The 23,506-nt window shown below is 33.7% G+C and overlaps 2 protein-coding genes across 16 annotated transcripts; both read left to right on the forward strand.

Moving 5' to 3' along the window:
• Positions 1-916: 916 nt before the first annotated feature.
• LOC125683928 (myeloid differentiation primary response protein MyD88-like) lies at positions 917-13,320 on the forward strand. Of its 3 annotated transcripts, none has more exons than XM_048925482.2 (4): positions 917-967; positions 8,954-9,158; positions 9,284-9,375; positions 12,659-13,320. In XM_048925482.2, exons 2-4 carry the CDS (start codon positions 8,980-8,982, stop codon positions 12,922-12,924), a joined length of 537 nt encoding a protein of 178 aa, XP_048781439.2. In that variant the 5' UTR covers positions 917-967; positions 8,954-8,979; the 3' UTR covers positions 12,925-13,320. The 3 variants fall into 3 exon arrangements, with proteins under 3 accessions (XP_048781439.2, XP_048781438.2, XP_048781440.2); XM_048925481.2 differs by lacking the exon at positions 917-967 and adding an exon at positions 5,996-6,125; XM_048925483.2 differs by lacking the exon at positions 917-967 and having other exon boundaries at positions 6,151-9,158.
• Positions 13,321-16,016: 2,696 nt separating this feature from the next.
• LOC125683926 (myeloid differentiation primary response protein MyD88-A-like) lies at positions 16,017-21,142 on the forward strand. Of its 13 annotated transcripts, none has more exons than XM_056139974.1 (8): positions 16,182-16,333; positions 16,478-16,942; positions 17,407-17,820; positions 18,347-18,479; positions 18,856-18,942; positions 19,965-20,151; positions 20,329-20,420; positions 20,524-21,142. In XM_056139974.1, exons 3-8 carry the CDS (start codon positions 17,788-17,790, stop codon positions 20,823-20,825), a joined length of 834 nt encoding a protein of 277 aa, XP_055995949.1. In that variant the 5' UTR covers positions 16,182-16,333; positions 16,478-16,942; positions 17,407-17,787; the 3' UTR covers positions 20,826-21,142. The 13 variants fall into 13 exon arrangements, with proteins under 13 accessions (XP_048781431.1, XP_055995951.1, XP_055995949.1 ...); XM_056139968.1 differs by having other exon boundaries at positions 18,405-18,479; XM_056139971.1 differs by having other exon boundaries at positions 16,478-16,709; positions 18,405-18,479.
• Positions 21,143-23,506: the final 2,364 nt, after the last annotated feature.

The raw sequence follows: 23,506 nt of genomic DNA on the forward strand, positions 1-23,506 counted from the left end.
TTGTTGTTGTTTTTTTTGTATGGTGTTTTTTTTTTTTTTTTTGGAGGGGGGGGGGTGTTATTGTTGTTTTTTTTATTTGCATGGGTGTTTTTGTTGTTTGTTTGTTTTTTGGTTTTGGTTTGTTTTTTGTACTCAAATTTTGTATTATGCGTTTATCACCACCATTGGTTGGGAAATTCCGAAGTGTATTTATATCTTATTTTAATACGGAAGCGGTGAAATCAGACAAAACCAGTAACAGAATAGCACTTCAAATTATTTTATTTTTAGCTATCTTATTGTGTATGGTTGTATACATAAAGGAATGTGCCCTTATTGTTAAGAAGTTCGCCGTTTAATATCCAGAAAAGTTTCTGTTTATTGGAAAGACCCGTAAAATAATAAATTCGATTTTTTTTTAAAGAAAATATAATCTTGTATAAGAAAATTTATTTATAATCTTATATATCCTTCGCAGGTGAACTTGATATACACATAAAGTAATGTACATGTTTATTTTTTTTATTTGTGAAACAACAATACAATGGAATTGTACATAATATACATCTTATTTCAGGACATTTAGAATCGCGGAATTTTTTAATGTAAAAATATGAAAATAGTTTTCATGTTACTAAAATGCTACAAAAATTAAAGCTGTACAAATTGAAAAATGACCTAAATATAATATTCGGATATTTGTGATAGATAATTATTTCCTTGAAGGCTGTTAAATTCTAGCTGAGGTATTTTCAGTGATAAGAATTGTCCCACTTTAAGTTAAAATGCAGACCTAAACCCGCTTACCTTTGTTTCTTTCTGAAATAACTATATGAACTTACGCTGTACTGTAACCCGAACTCTGATTTAAATCTCGCGTATGTGTACTACATGTACTGATTTCTGAAAATGATGTTTCTAAGTAACTCTAGTTTTGTTTTGAGGCGTACATGATAGGGAAACGGCCAGGGGTTGTTTTAAAATCCAGGTAAATAATATACAAACTTGCTTTTTTTCCCTTTCATTGACATTCCTTATGAAATTGATTTCGTGATTGGTTGTGCATTTTTACGTCACATGAGTCACTCAGGTGACCTTTTGCTATTGGTCTGCGTCCGTCGTTCATTAACGACTTCTTCCCAGAAACTACTGGGCCAATCTTGACCTTTGCTTTGTAGCATCTGTAGGTAAAGGAGACCAGAAATTGTAAATTTCATGACACCCCCACCCCGCCATCCTAAGGGGCCTTAATTTTGGGGTAAAAACTGTAAAATTGATGTATTTCTTTAAAAATCTTCTCTACTCCTGCGCATCTAGCAGAGAAAGTGAGTATATAGTAATGATGAAGAAGGAAGCTTCTACCAAAAATGTAAATTTCATGATCGCCGGGGTAGGGGTTTTGACCCCAGGGCGGCGCCAAACTTACTATATAGTGTTTATATGTAAAACGCTTAAATAATATCTTCTTTAGTGCTATTGATACTAAATTGAAACTAAATGTATATTTAGAAAAAGCATGTAGTCTTTTACCAAAATTGTAAATTTGATGATCCCAAGGGTAGGTGTTTTGGTATTAGGGTGGGGCCAAAATGGTCAGTTATTAAATGTGTGAATAGAAATTTTTAACTTCTTGATGACTATCATTCCAATTCTTTTCAAATTTGGTATGAAACATCTTTGGAGCAAGGTGGACATAAATTGTAAATTTCAGGATTCCTGATGCCCTGGGGGCGGGGCAAAAATTGACAAATTTTCAAAAATCGTCTTCTCTACAACGACATATGCTTAAGAAAAACTAAATGCATACTGATGTAAAGCAGGAAGGCCTCTACCAAAATTGTAAATTTCATGATTTCTGGGGTAGGGGTTTATGTGTAAATCACTTAAATAGCATTTTCTATAGTGTTATTGATACTAAATTAAAACTAAATGGATATTTAGAAAGAGCATGTAGTCCTTTAAAGGGACTGGTTCACGATTTTTGAAAAAAATATTGTTTTCATTTTTTATGTTAAACATTAAAAATATAAATCATTTAATGTTGACAGCAAAAATTTTGACCTTTGGAATGCAAGAATAAAAGTAATATTTAGCCTTAAATCTGTGTTATGTAAACAAAGACTCGAGTCTTTTAATGTATACAAACAAACTAGTAAAATATTAATTTTGTAATATAAAGCATCTTAATTTTGCATAGTCACAAATTTTAACATTTAGATGACACATTTTACCCAAAGAATGCTTGAAATGTGAAATATAATAAACTTAGATCAACATCCATTTCTTTTGAAAATTTTGTAAACAATAACATACCTCAATCTTTGTTTACAAAACAAATAATAAACTCTCTGAAATAAGCTTCTGTTATAATGTATAACCTTAATTTTTATGTGAAATCTTTTAAACACATTAGACAGTAGATTTTAATCATTAGAAGTGAAAAACAAAGTTTTGGGGAAAATCGTGAATCAGTCCCTTTACCAAAATAGACAGCATTTGACCCAATGATAGAATGTATTGGCAAACTACATCATTATAACGACCATATAATTGGCAAAATGCTTACTTTAAACGAGACTAATGGAACATCTGCACCATCAACTTGTTTTTCAGTATCCTGCTTCGATTTAAAAACTGACCATAAGCAGAATAATCTCTTGCGTATCGAATCAGTTGAGAGATATAAACACCATATGCAGGTGACAATGGAATATTGCTACATAAATATGGGAAGTTGATGGAGAAACTGAAATCATCCCGTTTGTCATAAAGTTGAGTTGTTAGTTTGCCGTTAATATCTACTTTCAATAAAATATCTAGGTATGAAGCAGAAGTGGACGACTCTGACAATAAGACTGTGGTGTCTTTTATTTCGAGTTCACTTCTCTTTTAATGTTTTAATATTAATACACCTATTATATTATGTAAAGCCTTTCATCAGTGTATGCACTAACGAACATCCACCAACCATGAGAGTTTTCCACGTGCATTTATTCTTCCACAATCACACTACAATTGTACCTTCACCAAAATACACAAGTCTCTATGTAGCGTTCTTCTACTCTGCAGTGTACCTTTGGTCGGCCGTCGCTGCCGTGTAGATGGTTGATTGATAGTCTATTGTTTAACGTCCCTCTCAAGAATTTTTCACTCATATGGAGACGTTACTATTGCCGGTGAAAGGCTGCAAAATTTAAGCTTATGCTCGGCACTTACGGTCTTTGAGCAGGGAGGGATCTTTATCGTGCCACACCTGCTGTTACACGGAGTCTCGGTTTTTTGCGGTCTCATCCGAAGTTTAAGAGGCCCCATTTAGTCCCCTCTTACGACAAACAAGGGATACTGAGGACCTATTCTAACCCCGATCCTCACTGGATCTGTGTTGATTGAAACTAGATTCATCTGTGGATAAAATGTGTGCCCAATCATGTATTTTGAAGCGCAAAATGTTGTCTACGTCTTGTCAATCTGACCACACGATGTCCCTGTAGAAGTACGGGGCGGATCGCTGGACGTCGCAGAGGCGGATACGTATGTTTAGTTCTTGGAATCTGATACGAACATTCTTGATCCCATTACCCTCATTTTCTTGATCCCATTACCCTCATTCGTGGAACGTAACAAAATTGTCTCACCGGTGTGACGTCACACGTTGGAGTTCAGATAATGGACTGCATTATTTGTTCCCAAAAGGATGGTAGAGCATCCAGAATGTTTTATGGAGCTTTTGCTGCGCTGCATATATATTTTTGCAAGCCTGATCTGGACAATTCCAGGGTCCCACATACCAGTGGTGTGAGGATATGCAGTGCAGTTAAGCAAGGTTTCACAATTAGAATTCGAACAAATGTTGAAACTACTTCAGAACAATGAAAGACATAATCTTAAAAGTTTAAGATAGTACTTTTTGATAAAAGAAATAAAAAATTTATCGAGTCATTTGTCTCACTGGTTATCACAGCCTTGTTAAATAAACCAAATAAAATTGGGGGGGGGGGTCTGAAAGTTAAATGAAATTTCTGTTTTGGTTTATAAATAGCAAAATACTCTGAATCGCAAAAAAATAGTTGAGAGTATCGCAAAAACACATTTTCTAAATTCTTGTGCAAATTCATCAAGTATCATTCAATAACTGAATACAAAATACCAATATTTCGTTGTTAATCAAAGGTATCTAACGTACTATATAGTGTCCAGATAATTTTCCATGAGTATACTTATATTGATAAGAAATAGAAATCATCCACTGCAAAAATGCATCTTTAGGGTGAAAAACAACGTGAAAACTCTCTCTCTCTCTCTCTCTCTCTCTCTCTCTCTCTATCTCTCTCTCTCTCTCTCTCTCTCTCTCTCTCTCTCTCTCTCTCTCTCTCTCTCTCTCTCTCTAAAAATAGTTTAAATATACAAGGCAGCTGTCGGTGATAAGACAATACATAGACCTTATTGAAGATAATCTTCTATCCATAATCGAATAAAATATATATATGTAAGCTCCTCACTGTAGGGGGTTCCCATGTTTAATACTCTCTCTCTCTCATATTATTCATATACTTTCTTTACACCTTGAAATTGTATTGTACAAGATTTTCCAGCAATTTCCGTGTCATCAATGTTGCACTATTCCTATTACTGTATGTCCTTATAAAAAGTTTCACTGAGATAACCCAGGTATATTGGTGCAGTTTTGTTATTTGTAACTATCGTTTCTGTGTGTACTGTTAACTAAAACATCGAATTTATGTCCGCTTAAGCGAATAGAGTCGTGTGCTGAACGTCCGGGCAATTTCTTCTTTCCATTTACCTTTACCTTTCACTTTACAATATTTATGACGACAGACCCGTGATAAAGAATTTGTATCTTCTGTTTGGATTTTTTTAATTAGAAAAATTGTGAGAATATAGAAAAGGAAAGCAGATTGGACATTGCCGTAAAATAATTTATTTTCTCGGGGTCTTTTTTTTTTTCGTGCTACACACACGTTCCAGGGGGAGACTTTGTAATTATTTATTGTAGCCAGGTCTGTTTTATCCCGTGTTTATGGTAAAGTTGAATCTATACAAGTGTCCACACCACGAAATCAACAAAAGCTACCCCACCATTCCTCAAAGTTAAAGTGTTTACAGTCATTGAATTGTAGGTTAATCATTACTCTTTTTCAATAACTGTTAAAAATGCGGATATCATTCATTTACCCATGTTTTTGTGTTTACTCGAAGAAATCGTTAGATTCTGTTGGATAATGAAATGCAGTGTCCTACCTCGAAAGTACTCAATTTAAAACAGCGCCATGTTTTCCTTTTGAAAAACAGTGCGAAATAAGGGTGAAAGCGCACTCGTTCTTTAGTGAAGGCAGACATGTCTTTGTTTCTATTGTTCAAATCTTACTGGTTTAGGTATGATATTTCACTTTTGAAAATACATGAGGGTGGGAACTGCAACGCTCGGGTCAACGGCAGCGTACGTGTATTTCGCAAAGAGCTTCGTAAAAAAAGCGTTGCAGTTCATATCCTCATGTAGCTTTACTTCTACTTTCATTTCTGTCGGATGTCCTAACTGATCAAGGTTCATACAGACATTGTTCACAACTTCGAGAGGAATTCGATTGGAAACGATATCAAAGGCAAAATCATTAAAATGCGAATACTGTTGCATATCAAGAAGACTCTATCAAGTACTCAGAATGAGGTATCTCTAATTAACAAAGAACTTTTATGTACTTCAACCGATGTAATATGCAGAGTATTATTTTAATAATGTTGTTTGTTTCGTCCTGTACAAAATTTATCTGGCCCGTTTCCTAATTATGAACAATTTGAAGGAGATTCCAATTAACCGCCATGATTATATATCAGTAAAATCAAATCAAACCTTGATGAACGTGTTTCCTAGTATAAACAGGGTTTGGCATTTGCTGTTTCTCAAAACCAATAATAATACTGATAAAAAAGTTAATTTTTCTTATCGCTGTTAGGCAACTAAGCGATTGTATATAGCGCCCATATATTGCATAGGATAACGAAATATGAAGTTTAAACCATTACACAAGCGTCGCTGAAATCTCATTTTCTGAAATGGGGAGTTTCTAAGAATTGCCCATTTTTATTTTCCTGGATCACATCAGGTTAATGGGGAAATCTCTCTAATGGTATGTGATGTAGCCATTCTTTTCATCTCTCAAATCCTATTTTATACAGTTCAATTGTTTATAAAAATGTTTCGTATAAAACTTTTACAGGAATATAATTAGTTCTGTTTTGTTATGTTATGAAAACGTATACTTTTATGTAGCTGGTGTAATTCTAGGTAGATGGATAGGATTATGAATTGAAAAATTATTTAAAATTCTTCAGAAATACTTCTTCTCGGTCAGGTATAGAGAAATCGATCACACAAATACTCGTTTTCTGGAATGCTGTCATTCACACTTTATAGAGAATGGACTTACCTTAAGAGCACTGGTCTGGTAGGGGGAAATGTACATTTATTTTTAGCAGCATTCATTGTAATGAAGAACTCAGCAGGGGTGGGGGGGGTCTTTTAATTAAAAGATTCACTTGACCCACTCAAACATATAGTGAATGTTCTTAAGTGGTTTGTAAATGAGAATCTTCTCTTAATGTGTAGTAAAAAAGCATTCTCAATCTTCCACAAATGAGAGTATTCTTCAGTCTTTCAAGGATTTTATTACAATGTGTCATTTCATTAACGAATTTCTGCGATAAATACCACAACTTTGGTGTTCCAAGAAAATGGCAATTCGGTAAGGAATCCGGAAGTTTAAAAAAAACTGTGTGAGAGAATAACAGGGGCCATGATCAGATCACACTGGAAGTCCATAGAATGGGTATTCTACATATATTAAAGGGTAGTTCATGGAGTGATTTTTTAAATATTGTTTAACTCTCAAGAATTTTTCACTCATATGGAAACATCACCATTGCCAGGGAAGGGCTGCCAACTTTAGGCCTAGGCTTGGCGCTTACAGCCTTTGAGCAGGGGGGGGGGGATCTTTATCGTGCAACACCTGCTGTTACACGGGGCATCGGGTTTTTGCTGTCTAATTCGAATTACCGCGCCATTCATTCGCCTCTTACGACAAGCAAGAGGTACTGAGGACCTATTCTAACCCGGATCCCCACGTACCGGAGTCCATGGTTTGAGGGTATTCTACACGTGTCAAAGTGTAGTCCATGGATTAACGTACTCAGTTTTACACGTGTAGTGGTGACCATTGTTTGTGATATATAGTCCTACACGTGTAGTGGTGACCATTGTTTGTTATATATAGTCCTACACGTGTAGTGGTGACCATTGTTTGTTATATATAGTCCTACACGTGTAGTGGTGACCATTGTTTGTGATTTTCAGTCCCATGCCATAGGGAGGCATCGTTACTAAGCAAATAACTCATAAGATAATTTACAACCACATAATCATGTCCCATTAAAACTTGTATAAATTTTGATTTTACAATCGGTTATGAAAAATGACTTTAGAGTGTGTTTAAACCAGTGAATATAAAGCAGATGAAAGCCCTTTTTGCTGTTGGGACATTTTCATTTTCAAACAAAACATCCCATCGCAAAATCAGCATTGTATTACGTGATCTGTCAACCCCTGCACAATACCGACCTGACAAAGTATGATAGAACTCGTGAAATGTACATGTACAATCATTGTAGAGTATATATATAATATATGCTTTGGAAATAGTGCCTGAACAGTAATAGTAACACTACTACAATCTGCTTGATATATTTAGACTATCCCATTAATACCAATAACATAACAGCAGCAGATACAGGGTTTGACATCGCTGTTAATTCTCATAAACAACATGACAGCTGAACTGTCATGAAACAAGGAATCATAGGAAAACCATACAAAACATTTGAAGGACCAACCTCTGGGCATCATTTCCAGTTAAATCCATGGGAGGTCATGAGATCGAGTATCGCTAACAAACCTAAGACGAAAACATAGGTACATGTAGTGATTACTCCTTCGCCAAACGTTGGCATTTATAAAAATGAGAATCATACATTTTTTTAAATGACCTTAAAAACGGAGGTTGCGGCAAGCGTTGGCACGTTAAAGAACAATCCATGGTATGTGATACTTCGCCTACAGCTGGTGACGTCTTAGTAGTGAAAAGTTCTCAAAAGGATGTTAAACAAACAACCAACCATGACGTTTTATATGTTTATATCAACCACTAGCTTTCCGCGAACCGTTATATTATAGGAAGAAGGAAATAAACTGTCTTCATCCAGTAACGACGAGAATTTCCATAAAAAGCGAGATGACTCGTTGTGTATCAATGCCCTATGTATATATTGTAAAATAGGCCTATATCAACGTAATAGAACTATGAATATAAATCATTCATTGTCCGATGAATCCTTGAAATTATCTGTTTATCTTTTAATGCCAAACAAATGGTTTGCGTAGTTTATCTCCATTTATATAGAGAGGATTCTACAGTTATAAATAGTGTATGTACTAGGTGTATGTATTAGATAAAATAAAGATATATGCATGATATGGGTAAACAGTAAAAGTACATTTACTAGGTGAATAATATGGAAATTTTGGTCAGTTTTCTATTTTTATTACTTCAATAAACTAAAATCTAATGGAAAACTGTGAGAAATATCTTATCATGCGCCTTTCCACAGCTTAATTTCTTATCACGTGACATGATTAATTCCCTATCATTTCACATTATTGAGTATCCAGTGTAAACATTGTCGTAATGTTCAATGTTCAAATCCTGAGAAACTTCCGGATTCATTTCAGCGAACCGAAGACTTTAAAAAGCTGAAGTGGCTCTTCGACATTTTAAACCTCGTCATGGGTTTCTAAAATTTTACCTTGTCATTATATACATGAATTCAATTCTATCTGTGTAGTATATATAACTACTAACAGTTTTGGTAGACGATTTCTGAATTCATGATTGTAATTTTATAGCCAGTCAGTTCCATACAACATTAAGCATGACCCTTAACAGCTATGATGCCTTTGTAATCTACAATCCCGTGGGGAGCGATTTGGAGTTTGTCCAGTTATTAGCGTCTATAATGGAATCCCCGCCCTACAACCTCAGACTCTTTGTCCCCTGGAGAGACCAAGTCCACGGAGATAATTATATTTCGGCTGATCTCATTGAAAACAAGTAGGTGGCGATGAAAGCAAAAGTACGATCGTAACTCGAAAAAATTTCGACAGGATATAAACTTATGATCAATGGCAGTTTGAATTGTTACTGAGATTAAATGTATTGTTCTTGTTACGATTTAGATGTAGGAAATGCATAGTTGTGCTGTCACCTAATTTCGCCGGAAGTCAGTCTGCCGAATTTCAGCTGAAGTATGCCACATCACTTTCACCAGGTATTCCGCATCTTTAATATTCTTTAACTTGAATATTTCACAAAGCCCCACTTACTGCAAAATACATTTTTGTCAACACAGTGTGTGCTAGTTTGGTGGGTCTGAATGACAAAATCTTGTTGATGTGAAAAATGTCATTTATTAATGTAAATGACAGATAATATGCAATGGTAAATACAACCAATAATAAACAAGATATGCATGATACATTTAATTTTCTTCCGCTAAGGTACATACTCTTTTGCTCAAAAGTTAGTTAAATCAAACTGATAGTGAATTTAATTCATATAATTCACTAATTAAATTCATTCTTTATATTTGCATTTTGTAATGTTTGAGTTTTTATGTCAAATTGAAAGACCGGTGTTTTTATCGAGAAATAAAATATGTTGGTACACACAGTGTTAACAGATAGTTTGTTAACAGATAGTTATTAAAGAGGTTTGCACCTGAGATTTGGAATAATGTCAAAGTGTATTTTTGATTTCTATATAGAAGGAGAATTAGGAAATTAGAAAGAAAAGCTGGGTTCACAATGCTTGTTATTGAGCTTCAGTGTTCTAAACATGACCTTTTTGCACTTAAGATTGACTGAAGATTTATTCAATTAAACTTGATTTGTTTGTTGATATCGACACAACATAAGCAACACAAATCAGTCATTACATAAAATATATACATAATCACGTCTTCTAACAATACAGATTTAAAAAAATGTTTAATTAAAATAATGACCTTTTTGCACTTGATATGCGAAAAAAATCATGATATCAAATTTGAGAGTTTGAATGGACATATTACCGGTAGAAGTAATGTCTATTTTTAAAATTTCATATAATTTTCAAGGTTTTGTCTTAAAATTTAAAATGGAACTAAAAGAAATTGGAGGTTAGAGATCAAATTTTTTAAATTATTGGCGAAAATACTGAATTTTTATGCAAAATTTCGAGTAAATGAATCTAAACGTTTTTAAGAATCGATGTTCTGTTTGGAAAATATATCTACCAAAATGCAAATTTGATAAATTACAACATTTGAACTAGTTCCAAGTCACAGCTACTTGTATCATAAATCATAAAAATGAAATACACGTATAGGAGTATAATTCCAATGTTATTTATTACAATTGTTTTGATTGGACAAAAATAAAGCTGAGCAAGAGTTTATACATCAATAAATCCGAAAACGCGATGTACTCATACACGCCTGAAAACAAAAACCATAGTGCGGGGAAACTATTCAAATTTTTGCAATCGTTAATAAAGTGAATGAATTGGAATTATAAGAATCAAACATTCTTTTAAAAGAATTTATCGATGTGTAAACTCCGGACATTTTACTCACAAACTTAACATATATAAAAGTGCTTCTCACTTTTATTCAGTTTGTGAGTAAAATGTCCGAAGTTTACGCATCGATAAATTCTTCAAAAAGAATGTTTAATCCTATAATGAAAATAAAAGATATATTGGATGAAACAGAAACTGTAATATCATTCAGATTAAAACTTTTTGATTAATCAATCCGTCTGTCACAAAATATAGTCCTTGACAAACCCTTTCAAAATTTGAATTGACACAAAAGATTTCAACTGGATAGGGTTCAGTAATAGATGTGTAATATGTTTGTATCAATGGGATTAGTGTTGAACCACTGTATACTTAGTTGTGGCATACGGCGTAGTTGTGATCAAAAGCTCAGGAGCTAACTTTCTTAAAACAATGTTAAATGTTACTACATATAGTGATGACAGATAGAGTTAAATGTTGGTACATTCAGTATTAACAGATACATGTAGTTAAAACATTGGAATATTAACAGATAGATAAAACATTGGAGTGTTAACAGATAGTTAAAACATCGGAGTATTAACAAATAGTTAAGACATTATAGTGTTAACAGATACATGTAGTTAAAACATTGGAGTGTTAACAAATACATGTAGTTAAAACATTGGAGTGTTCACAAATAGTTAAAACATTGGAGTGATAGCAGATACATGTAGTTAAAACATTGGAATATTAACAGATAGATAAAACATTGGAGTGTTAACAGATAGTTAAAACATCGGAGTATTAACAAATAGTTAAGACATTATAGTGTTAACAGATACATGTAGTTAAAACATTGGAGTGTTAACAAATACATGTAGTTAAAACATTGGAGTGTTCACAAATAGTTAAAACATTGGAGTGTTAACAGATAGTTAAAGCATTGGAGTGTTAACAGATAGTTAAAACATTGGAGTGTTAACAGATACATGTAGTTAAAACATTGGAGTGTTAACAGATACATGTAGTTAAAACATTGGAGTGATAGCAGATACATGTAGTTAAAACATTGGAGTGTTCACAAATAGTTAAAACATTGGAGTGTTAATAGATAGCTAAAGCATTGGAGTGTTAACAGATAGTTAAAACATTGGAGTGTTAACAGATACATGTAGTTAAAACATTGGAGTGTTAACAGATACATGTAGTTAAAACATTGGAGTGTTAACAAATAGTTAAAACATCGGAATGTTAACAGATACATGGAGTTAAAACATTGGAGTGTTAACAGATAGTTAAAGCATTGGAGTGTTAACAGATAGTTAAAACATTGGAGTGTTAACAGATACATGTAGTTAAAACATTGGAGTGTTAACAAATAGTTAAAGCATTGGAGTGTTAACAGATAGTTAAAACATTGGAGTGTTAACAGATACATGTAGTTAAAACATTGGAGTGTTAACAGATAGTTAAAGCATTGGAGTGTTAACAGATAGTTAAGACATTAGAGTGTTAACAGATACATGTAGTTAAAACATTGGAGTGCTAACAGATACATGTAGTTAAAACATTGGAGTGTTAACAGATACATGTACTTAAAACAATGGAGTGTTAACAGATACCTGTAGTTAAAACATTGGAGTGTTAACAGATAGTTAAAACTTTGCTAAATGCTAAAACATAGTTAAATGTTTGTACATAAAGTATTAACAGATAGTTAAAAACATTTTTGTTACTTGTATTATAATCTTGATAAAACATTCTGTACTTACACTTATTTTAGCGGGATTCAAATGTTAGCGACTTTGGCGATAATTCATAAGTGGGCTAAAATATGAAAATCTCTATTCATTCATCTCCAAACATAGAATAAACACTCAATCAACGCGAAATAGTACATCAGCTTTCACTGCGCCAAATTTAGAATATGCTAAAATAAGTGCACATACAATATTTTTTCAATGGAATCTATGGGCTATTTCTGCATGTTTTGTGTGTGATTTCTTTTGTAGCAAACTTACACAATCGCGTCATACCAATCTGCGTGGAGAAATGTAAAGTCCCAGAGGTCCTCCGCTACATGTGTATCCTGCAGTACCACAAAACAGACATCCGACCGTGGTTCTGGAAGCGTCTGTGTAAAGCATTCACCACCAACGGTTCAGGGGCGGATCTAACAGGATTAAGTGGAACAAAGGAAGTGAAAGAGGGCGTCAGTCTACCCGATATCATTTTAGACACGTCATCACACACCATCAAACTGAACTGGACTGTATAAAAAACGGTCCTCAGTGAAATAATGATCTGAAAACTGTGGTAAAACTTTTAGGGTTCTCTATACACTAATCCAGAAAAAAAAACCTTTTTGGATACCCAGAACAATGCACGCTTAAAGTTCTGTATACAGAAGTCATCCATATAGAATTTTCGTTACCTTTTGGCCCTTTCTATTCGAATACAAATTTCCTAGAATTCCGTATCACTGCGTCAGAAAAATGTGTAGCTTTTCCATAAACCAGAATGCTATAATATAGTACGACTAAGAACTAATATTGCATTAAAAGAATAATTGAAATTTTAAACCATTCGATAAAACCCAAAGGCAGATAATCTTAAGCACAGGAAATAAACAATTTTATTTTGGGGATGGGGTGGGGTTAATATATATATATATATATATATATATATATATATATATATATATATTAATTTAATAAGTATAAATGTGTATGTTTTATTTTATTGATACAATATTTTATAAAATATTTTTTTAGTCAATGTTTCAGTAAGACATAACGATGTAGTTTTGTTAGCTTATCATGAACAGTACTTATTGTGAGTTCTTTAGATGATGTGTAGTATAATGCTGTTACTTGAACATTAGATGGGAATGTTAGATAATGGTAGAATTAAACTTTTATCAGACGTGTTAACGATTGTACTATGCGAGGTTTTATTCTCACGTCATGTTATTACGATGTGCAGATTTTGTTTTGCCCACTCAGGATCAGAATGTGAAATCTACCTCATTTTATAATAGAACAAAATAACTTCCTGTGCCTCATCAGCCACACGTCTATCGTGGTGAATTAAAATCGAGCTTATGCTCAAATTATGTCCACTGCACTGTTTGCTTTGTTGTTGAAGCGGGTGTCATTTTTTCTTTTTTTCTTTTTCTTTGAAATTATAATAGTACGCATGATATTTGATTTAGTTTACAACATTTGTCACATATCTGGAATATGTACATATACTTTTTATGGGATACACAAGATTGGTCGCTGTTTATATATTTCCCATTTTTATTATACATGCTGCGCGTGTACAAGACATTTTATTCAAATGTAGCATATGTAAATCGAGGCAGGCTTCTGACAACAAGTTGATTGTTACAGTGGTTTTAACAGTCTCGTTTAAAGTCAATATTCTCACGTTATATGGTCGTTATAAAGATCTAGTTAGTCAATAGAACCTATCTTTTGGGTCAACTGTTGTCTCACGTGTTTCATACCAATTGTTAGGCCATTCCTGGCACACTGATTTTGACTACGGATTAGTCCGTTTAACTTATCAAGACATAGGACTCACGGCGGACGTGACCGGTCGACAGGGGGTGCTTACTCCTCCTAGGCACCTAATCCCACCCCTGGTGTGTCCAGGGATCCATGTTTATTTTGTATTGCTTATAGGAGTAATGAGATTGATCACCATTCGTTATCTTCACCTTTCATACTCATGCATTTCTATTAATATGCAAATTTTATTGATGGAATATTACACAGTTTGAATATTTCCTTCAGTGGCCCAGTATCGCAGCTTCCTTTTAGGAAGATCATCTTTCAGTCTCAATTAATGCCAATAACACATTTCACAAACCCTCTTCAATAAGATTTTAAACGTAATATGGTGAGAAACAGTTTCTAAAGTTATTTCTTTTTTTACTTTTTTATAAATTTTTATTTATTTACATTTTTTTTCTCTTAAAGAGGCTATTATACATGTTTTTGGATTTTTCTCAGAATGTCGATATTCTATGTAATATATCATGTTAGAAAATTGACATAGATAGTACTGTGCTTGAATTATGTCACAGCAGTATGTTCGTATATATTGTAACAAGCGGACTTCCTGTTTTATCATGTGATTTGAATAGTGTTCCAATGAAATATGTGAGTAAATGTACCATGTACCAAACAGGTGAGAAAACACCATAGACTATTTGTAATGCAGTCACTATCTAGGTCGGGTGTGATTTTGAGAGGTGCTTATTTCGTAGATAAACAAATGGCCGGTGTATTTCGTCAATTCTTTACATAATATTCTCATTAGAATTTCACTTAACTTATTCTCTCGAGCAACTTATACCCGGTGATTTCCGTGTTGATAATGCAAATGCATGTGCTTATGTGACTCAATAGCTACCAAAACATGCAAGGGTGATATAACGTAAAGATCAAAGCATGTCCTGTTCCTAATCATTCTCTACTATTGACAAAAATCTCTTTAAGAAGATTGTTTCTGCGGACCTGCATATTCGGGTTATATTTTTATTGTAAATGCATACGTAGTTGTACTTTTATCGACAGTCATAAAAAAAATTTCCAGCTACATGTAAATTGATTTTGATAGTGAGCTAAATTTTAACCTCTGATAAATAGTTCAAATGTTTTGGTGTTTGTGAAGTATCTAAACGGGGTTTTTTTTTCTTTAAAAAGATGTGAAATGTTGGTGTGTGTTTTTATGTTATTAGTTCTGTTTATTAGCATTACCAATAATTTACGTATGATATAACAAATTTGTAATAAAAGCTTTGTATTCCTTAGTGAATGTTAAATTTTCATATACATCATTTCTTTTGATTGCATTTTGCAAATAAACTTTCGTCATAAATTTTAAAAATTTCAACATATGATAGAAAAAATAGAAATTTGTTGGGTTTTTTTTTTTATCATGAAATTTCTAAATAAAGTTTTTGATGTTTTAGGTCTTAGAGAAGCCCATCAAAATATTTTTTTAAAAAAGATATACATAAATATTTTGTTAGATGAGATTGAGTTATAGTTATAGTTAACGACACTTGCTACAAACTATTTTTTTCTCTCCAGAAATGATGAAATTGAGATGGCTAAATTTATGTTTTTATAAGTAAAATAAACACGATCTACCGAATGGAATGTAATTTATTCCCATGATTTCTCAATTAACTCCAAAGCCGGGGGTACAGTTGTATTTATGATATAGAGAGGAGTTTTGAACATCGTAGAAAATTTACAAGTACCGTATCGTTTAGGAATCTTGTATTTGTACTTATTACTTCCAAACCAAGCCAAAATTTATATATCAATCTATACATCCATTATTTTTTGTATCAAGTGTCCTTGACTTTAAAAGTGGGGATGTGTCGTAATTCGCATTGGTTCAATAAGCAACCACAAATCCACACAGAGGGCACTGTACCCCAATACCCACAGATAAAAGAAGAAAAAAGAACGAAGTTTAAATAGCCAATCGTCGGCGTTGTAAATTTCAACAAGGAAGTTTCGAATGTCAACACAGAGTAACCCAGGGAGCCAATCTTTGGACTAATATTTGAGTGTCAAATCGTTATATGCCACTTTGTATAGACGAATGGTTTTTTTTTTTTACGATAAAGAATCGGGAGATGTAACGCAAGAAATCACTGACGGGTAAATTTTGACAAACATTTCTACTGATAACCAATCACTGTTTAACTCGTTTTAAACTCTGTGTGTGTGTATATATATATATATATATATATATATATATCAGGAATTTTTATCAATCTTTCTCTATCATTGTAATTTCTGCAGTGTCGATGATTTTTCTCTCACTCTTCCCCCTTGGTACGCCATTCATGTTGGTCGGTTTCCAGGGCATGCAGTGACAGAACATTTTCTAGACAATGTGGATAGGATAAATGGCGGTGAATACAGTGTTCTGTTGGTCGCATTTATCATGATTTTTATCTGAAGTGTATGAATTGTACAAAATATTTCGATGCACTTTTTCTGCGCATATCGCCATGAATCGATATTCTCTGTGGTAAAGTTTATTTACTTAAAAATTGTGTTGGGTTATATAGTGTGTTTTATACCGGGGATTTAAATAAGAGGGTTTAAAATAAGAAATTTACGTCACGGAGTAAACACTTGGTATTCCCCGAGTACGACGAGGAAGTTTGGTCGTTTTCCGAGGTACTAACAAAAGTTATCTGTCCTCTCTCGCAAAACAAAACACACACGTTACACTATGAGGAACCATATTAAAACCGACACGTAAGTACATCATACAATGTTTCATGTGCTTTCGATTTCTTGGACTTCAAGTGATATTTGTTTAAACATGTAGTGGACGATGTTTCAATTATGAATGTAAACATTACAAGAGGGAAATACAGATCAGATGAGAAAATAATACCTCTATTCATAAATGAAAGAATGATGAAGTAAGTAGATATCTAGTGAGATTATATTTTCGGTCGTTTGCAGGAAACTAGGACTGCCCCTGGTAATGTGTGGTGTCACTATCGTTATCGCAATTGTTACATGGAAATTTGAGCAACACTATCGCACTTCCATTCAGCAATGTGGATTACGTTATCACAGCTCTTCCAGTTATTTTCGCATATAAATATTTCCTCTTGTAAAATAACACTTGGGTCAAGTGCTTCCTCTTATACTACATAACACGTGTTTTCATTGAACTGTACACATTTGGTTTTAATGTTATTTACTTGTAGATAAAAGTTCTCTGACAATGGCGACTCTCTGAAACAGAAATACATTAGAAAGTAACAGACTACTTTCGTTTTCCTCCACAATGTCATACCCTGTAGAACAGTTGATTAGTGAGTGTAAGAATGTGCCTCTCCATGCCCTGAACATGGCGGTGAGAAACAAACTGGGAACTTTCTTAGACCCAGAGGGTTTTGTTATGGGCGACTACTCTAACGATTACCAGGGATTAGCTGAAGTTATCGGCTTCGAATTTCAAGACATTAAAAATTTTCAAAGACAGAAAAAGCCCACACAAGAAGTGCTTTATCAGTGGGGAACAAAACCAGAACTCTCACCCACCGTGGACAATTTCATTAAACATTTGCAGACGATAGGGAGAGTTGATGACGTCCTCACCGAGTGTGCCCACCTTATCAGTAAGAATCACACAATCTCTGAGATTAAGGACTTTCCATCTACATCCTTTAATTGATAATTTGAAAAAATAAAATCAATTTCTTAATTCTTTATATGTTTGAGGACAAACTTTTTCTTGCTTCAAAACTTTCTGTATACGAAGACTTGCTATATTCCATTGGGAGTAGATAATGTTTTCATATTGATGAGACACTGAAGGGACATTAGCTGTGAAAGTGATAGCAACCTTTTTTGTCTCAAAATATCTCAATGGTATAGGAATATATATTAATAACTAATAAAAAACATTTATTTTGTACAAAAACAAGAGAAACCTAACAAAACTACGTAAGATAACCAAGAAATATATCTAAGGAGGAATTATTGTTTTGCAAGACAATGATTATTTAATTACCAAAATCACATATTCATATGCCTGCTTTGAGGTTAAGAAGTGTTTGAAATAATTGAATGCTGGTGTTATTACTGAAATATATGATGTAGAGCAATTTTCATTGAATTCAATTTTTGGTGACAAATTGACAGATAATGCCCCTTCAAAGGAATACAGTGAGACAAAGATACACCTTTATCTGTTTTGCAGAAAAAGACGTGGCTCGCTACAAGGAGTGCCATAAAGATATTCCGATAAGCAGCGACATGATTCAGGACCCCAGGAGTGAGTGGATAGCTGTCCTTGTATAAAACGTTAAGGAGGAATAGTACATCGTCACGATGGCCGACTTCCTTTTGAAACTTGAATGAAAATCTAAATACCAGTAATACCTGCATATTCTTTTTAAATCTAAATTCCTAGCTGGATAGCTCAGTGGGTTTACCTATCAACTGCTGATCTTTACTTCACGTATTCGAGTCTAGCAGGGGTTTTATTTTTAATCAGATTTGTTTCTATTGAAATATTATTGTATATATCCTCCACTTTTCATCCATATCAGATTCTCTGATGTGTTATTCCTCCTTAAAAAGACAAACCGTTGTGGCATACTATTACCTGTCTCTAGGTCCATTCGTAATCTAAATGTTTGTTTTTACAGTATCATCCGGTCCCAACAGACCGTCTGCAGACCAAATGGCTCCCAAAGACTACTCCGTTGTTTCGATCCAGGATGTGAAGACCAAAGGTACAGGATACAGGTTTTGACTCTGAGAACAAAGACATTCCAGTACACGTTTTGTAATGTCCGCTGTCCTTCAAGGAATAGTATAGCCCATTTTAGTGATTATTCTCACCCGAAATCATCTTATTCCTCTCTAATATCATAGATAAAGATAGTAAGTGAATGCATGATATTTCTCAACTTTGAAATGATTGCATGTCCGTCAAAAGTTACACTAGAGGTCATCTTATATATAGCAAATTAATTTTTCTCCAAGAAGCAAAACTTCAGGGGACGTAATTTGAAGATTATAATTGTTTTTAAACTAGGAAACAAATGCATAAAAGTATTATCATTTACAAAAAATGACCTGCACCGAGTCATTTGGACTCATTTTAAATCTTTTTTTTTTTTTTTAAATCAACAAAATTACCTTTACTATCCCTCTCAGCCTCTTACAAACCACTCTCATCGGTAAGCTTATTTAAGAGGGAGAGGTCTTTGTTGTTGTTGTTGTTTGTTTGTTTACATATTGTAGAATTTTATCTGATCAGAATTAAGTATACTGGACCTACTCCAGGCTTCAGTAACATTTCTTATATTCTGTAAGCTTATTAGACACTCACTAAATGTATCAATGTAACTTTCAGGACTATTATATAATTTGAAGTCCGTTTGCAGATTTAAAGAATATGAATTGTACCCCGTAAATTAGTTCTATACATTAGAGATCTACATTTGTCTGAGCTTGACAAGACCAATCAGAACTGAAAAGTTCCCACAATCCAACAGTCGGTCCATCCGTTTCTAAGATGATATCGACAATACATTTCATTTACATGTATATAAAAAAAAAAAATGCTTCCCAGACAACACATGTTTATTAGGGTAGCTAGTCATCTGTTTTCCGAAATTCTTTTACATTGTCAGTTTTTCTTCCATTTCTATTGAATTCCTTATCATTAAAATCTTAATTCATCAAAGTGTTCTGTGTCAATTTTAAATGTATTAATGTGTACAATCAGCAGGGTTGTTTTCTTCGACAGGAAGTGACACAATATATTACGATGCGTTTGTAATCTACAATCCTGCCGGGTGCGACTTGGATTTCGTGAAGGAGATGGCAGATAAACTGGAAAGCCCGCCCTACAGCCTGAAACTCTTTATACCATGGAGGGACGACTTGCCCGGAACATCTCGTCATGAAATCAGTGCACATATGATCGCAACGAGGTATATGCTTAGTATAATCATAATTTATCGCCCTAATTAATGAACTTCAATTAATGAGATGGTACTTGTTAAGCAAATGATAATTCGACGAGAACGAAACATATTTTTTCACATTTGTTTTTCAAGTATCTTAATTTTAGCATACATGACAAATGAACATTTTTGCATTTTCATCAGATGTCGGAGGACATTGGTCATTTTGTCCAAAGATTTCCTACGAAGCGCTGCCGCGGACTTTCAATTAAAATTTGCTCATTGTCTCTCACCAGGTAAATATCAGTTTTTCTCTAAGATTTTCAACCCATGATGAACTACAATTAACATTCCTCCGATTTACATTATAAAGTTAATTTTATTATCCTTAACTCACAGGTGCGCGAAGTAAAAAAGTGGTACCAGTGTTCTCGGCACCGTGTCAGATGCCGAATATCTTAAAATCAGTGTCTTTTGTGGACTTCACGAACCCAGGACTCCGTGACTGGAACTGGCCACGCCTTAACGCCGTTCTGCAATGTCCGCTGGAGCCAGATCCTTTGGCTTATATGAGCGAGAAGGAACTAGAAGAACTGAAGTTGAACGCTGGAGATTTAACTACAAGAAGCTGGTGGTCCACGGGAGTCCTTACCATGAATTTTCCAGAGGAATCAGAAGATGACACGCCGTATAACGGATGAAGAAAACTCTCGAGGACTTTCTCGGTGCTGCAGGTATATCCTTTTGGAATACCATCGGTTGTGTAGTCTGCAAAACGACGATAATGTCTGTGATGGTTTGGGACAATCAAGAACGACTTATGTATGTCTTTTTCACGATAGATAATGATGCTCATAATGAAGTTTAGAATAAGTTTATCATTTTCCCTTCGATGTTTTGGTGTTTTATTCATTTATCGAAGTATATACATGTACAGGGTTTGACATTTCCTTTATGGTAGTGATTGAAAATTTTGTACTTGCAACAAGTCAGTTGAATAAAGTTGCGAAAAAGAGGATACCTTTGTGTTTTATGTAGAAGGTTTCTGTGAAGAGTAGTATAATGCACTGATAAGGCCACCCTCTCTCATGAATTACCATTATTACTTGCATCATGTTCTTCAAAAGGATAACAAAGACTGCTTCATAACATTGCTAAGACAAACTTATATGCACTTATTATGTCGGTATATTGAAAAAACAAACATACATACACATATTATGATTATGTCTGTATATTGAAAAGACAAACATATATACACTCAATATGATTAAAATAAGATATTTGATCCGCTCCGGGGAGCGGATGGAAGATCTAATTTTAATTAGATTGTATATACACTTATCATGTCGGTATATTGGAAAAAAAACCCACCCAAATATATATATATATATATATATATACACGTATTATATCGGTATATTGAAGAAAAAAATATACACATATTGTGATGATACATTGAAAAATCAAATATATATATATATATATTATTGTCGGTATATTGAAAAAATAAACATATATACACTTATTATGTCGGTATATTGAAAAAATAAATAAACACAGATTATGCCGATATATTGTAAAGACAAACATATATATACTTATTAAGTAGGTACCTTGAAAAATCAAACAAATATACACCTATTATACATCGGTATATTAAAAAAAACCCATTATATATACACTTATTATGTCGGTATATAGATGTATTGAAAAAAAACAACATATATACACTTATTATGCGGTGATATTGATATATCAGCATGTTCTTTGAAGCAAGCAAGCGAGAGAGAGAGAGAGAGAGAGAGATCCAATTGTGTAGCATGCTGAAATAGAGAATAGTATACAGTTATTGACCAGGTTCGAGAACAACAGCTTTTTGTTTGACCCGAGAACGAATATGTTGCAGAAGTCGATGGCTTCATGTAAGTGCAACAAATTCGTTCGATGGTCCAACAAAACAGCTATTGTCCGAGGACACAGTCTATAACTGTTTTGTTGTACACCTTCATTCTTTTTAGGTTGTTTTTACTAGATGCACATAGTTTGTTGACTTTGAACTTTTAACACGACAGTATAATTGCGTACATTTATCAATTTATCCATTAGATTAAAAGAAAATACATGAATACTCAATATCTTCATCGATAATTATATTTTTCGTGTTTCTGTTCTGCGTTTCATAAAAAAAAAAAATCTGTATTTCATCATTAGTGATCCTCACCATTGCGTAAAACACAGCAGCAGGCCAAATGTCACGTGACTTGTGTATCCAATAGAAATAGGGTAGACTATTGCCAACAGTTCGTAAACATCGACCACAAGTGTGAAATCGTAGTAGTTTTCTACAGGAAGATGTAATAATATCCAATAAAGAAAAGAATAATGGTATTTTTAAACTAATATTCTTTTTCAATAAAATTATTAGCTGTCGAATGATGTTGAATTTATTACGAAAGTTTACTAAAATTGTTTTTACTTTTGGGGCGTTTCTATTTTTAAGCTTACCTAACAGAATTATAACTAAAGTCGGCAATAGTACATGTAGATTAAGGCTCCAGGGACACTATCACTATGTATTCAGTTTATCTTCCACTACTGTGGAAGTCAAGAAAAGGATTTTTCTAAGATTTGGTGCATTTTAGATGTCTATGACCATATTGGCTCCACTCTAGGGCCTTAACCTCTAACCCAGGAGACATGATTTTTTTCAACTTAGGTAAAGGACCTCCCGGACATTTTAACTAAGCATTTTCTCATACATATGTGGGAGGAGAGACGATTTTATAAGATTTAATATATCTCACTATATGGCCATATTTGCCCCACTCCCAGACCCAAAGGTCATGAATTTCACAATTTAGGTAGAGAGCTTTATTGACATCATAACCATACTTTTTTTTCACACATGTCTGAGAGTAAAGAAGATTTTGTAAGATACATTTTAACTATCTAGAGAGCCATATTGCCCCACCATAGGGTATAAACCCCTAATCCAGGGGCCATGATTTTTACAATGTACAGTGTAGGTAGAGGTCTTCATGGTCATCATAACCATGCATTAATCAATATTTAATTTTTCTCAGACATGTCAGAAAGTAGAGAAAAGGATTTTCTAAGATTTAATATATCTTTACTCTATGGCCATATTGGCCCCACCCTAGAAACAGAACCCCTGACCATGGATTTCACAATTTTGGTGAAGGCCTTCGTGGACACTATTGTCATTGTACCATTGCAAAATGATAGCATTGGTCATGTCGTCTTCAAATACAAATCATTTAATAACTTTTAAAGTAATGACTTAACAACGACGCTGATTGGTTGAAAAATTCGTTTGATTTCTGTGTCAAAATTTCGTTCGGAGTTCATCTGCACTAAG

Source organism: Ostrea edulis, chromosome 6 (assembly GCF_947568905.1).
Source record: "Ostrea edulis chromosome 6, xbOstEdul1.1, whole genome shotgun sequence".
Lineage (NCBI taxonomy): Eukaryota > Metazoa > Mollusca > Bivalvia > Ostreida > Ostreidae > Ostrea > Ostrea edulis.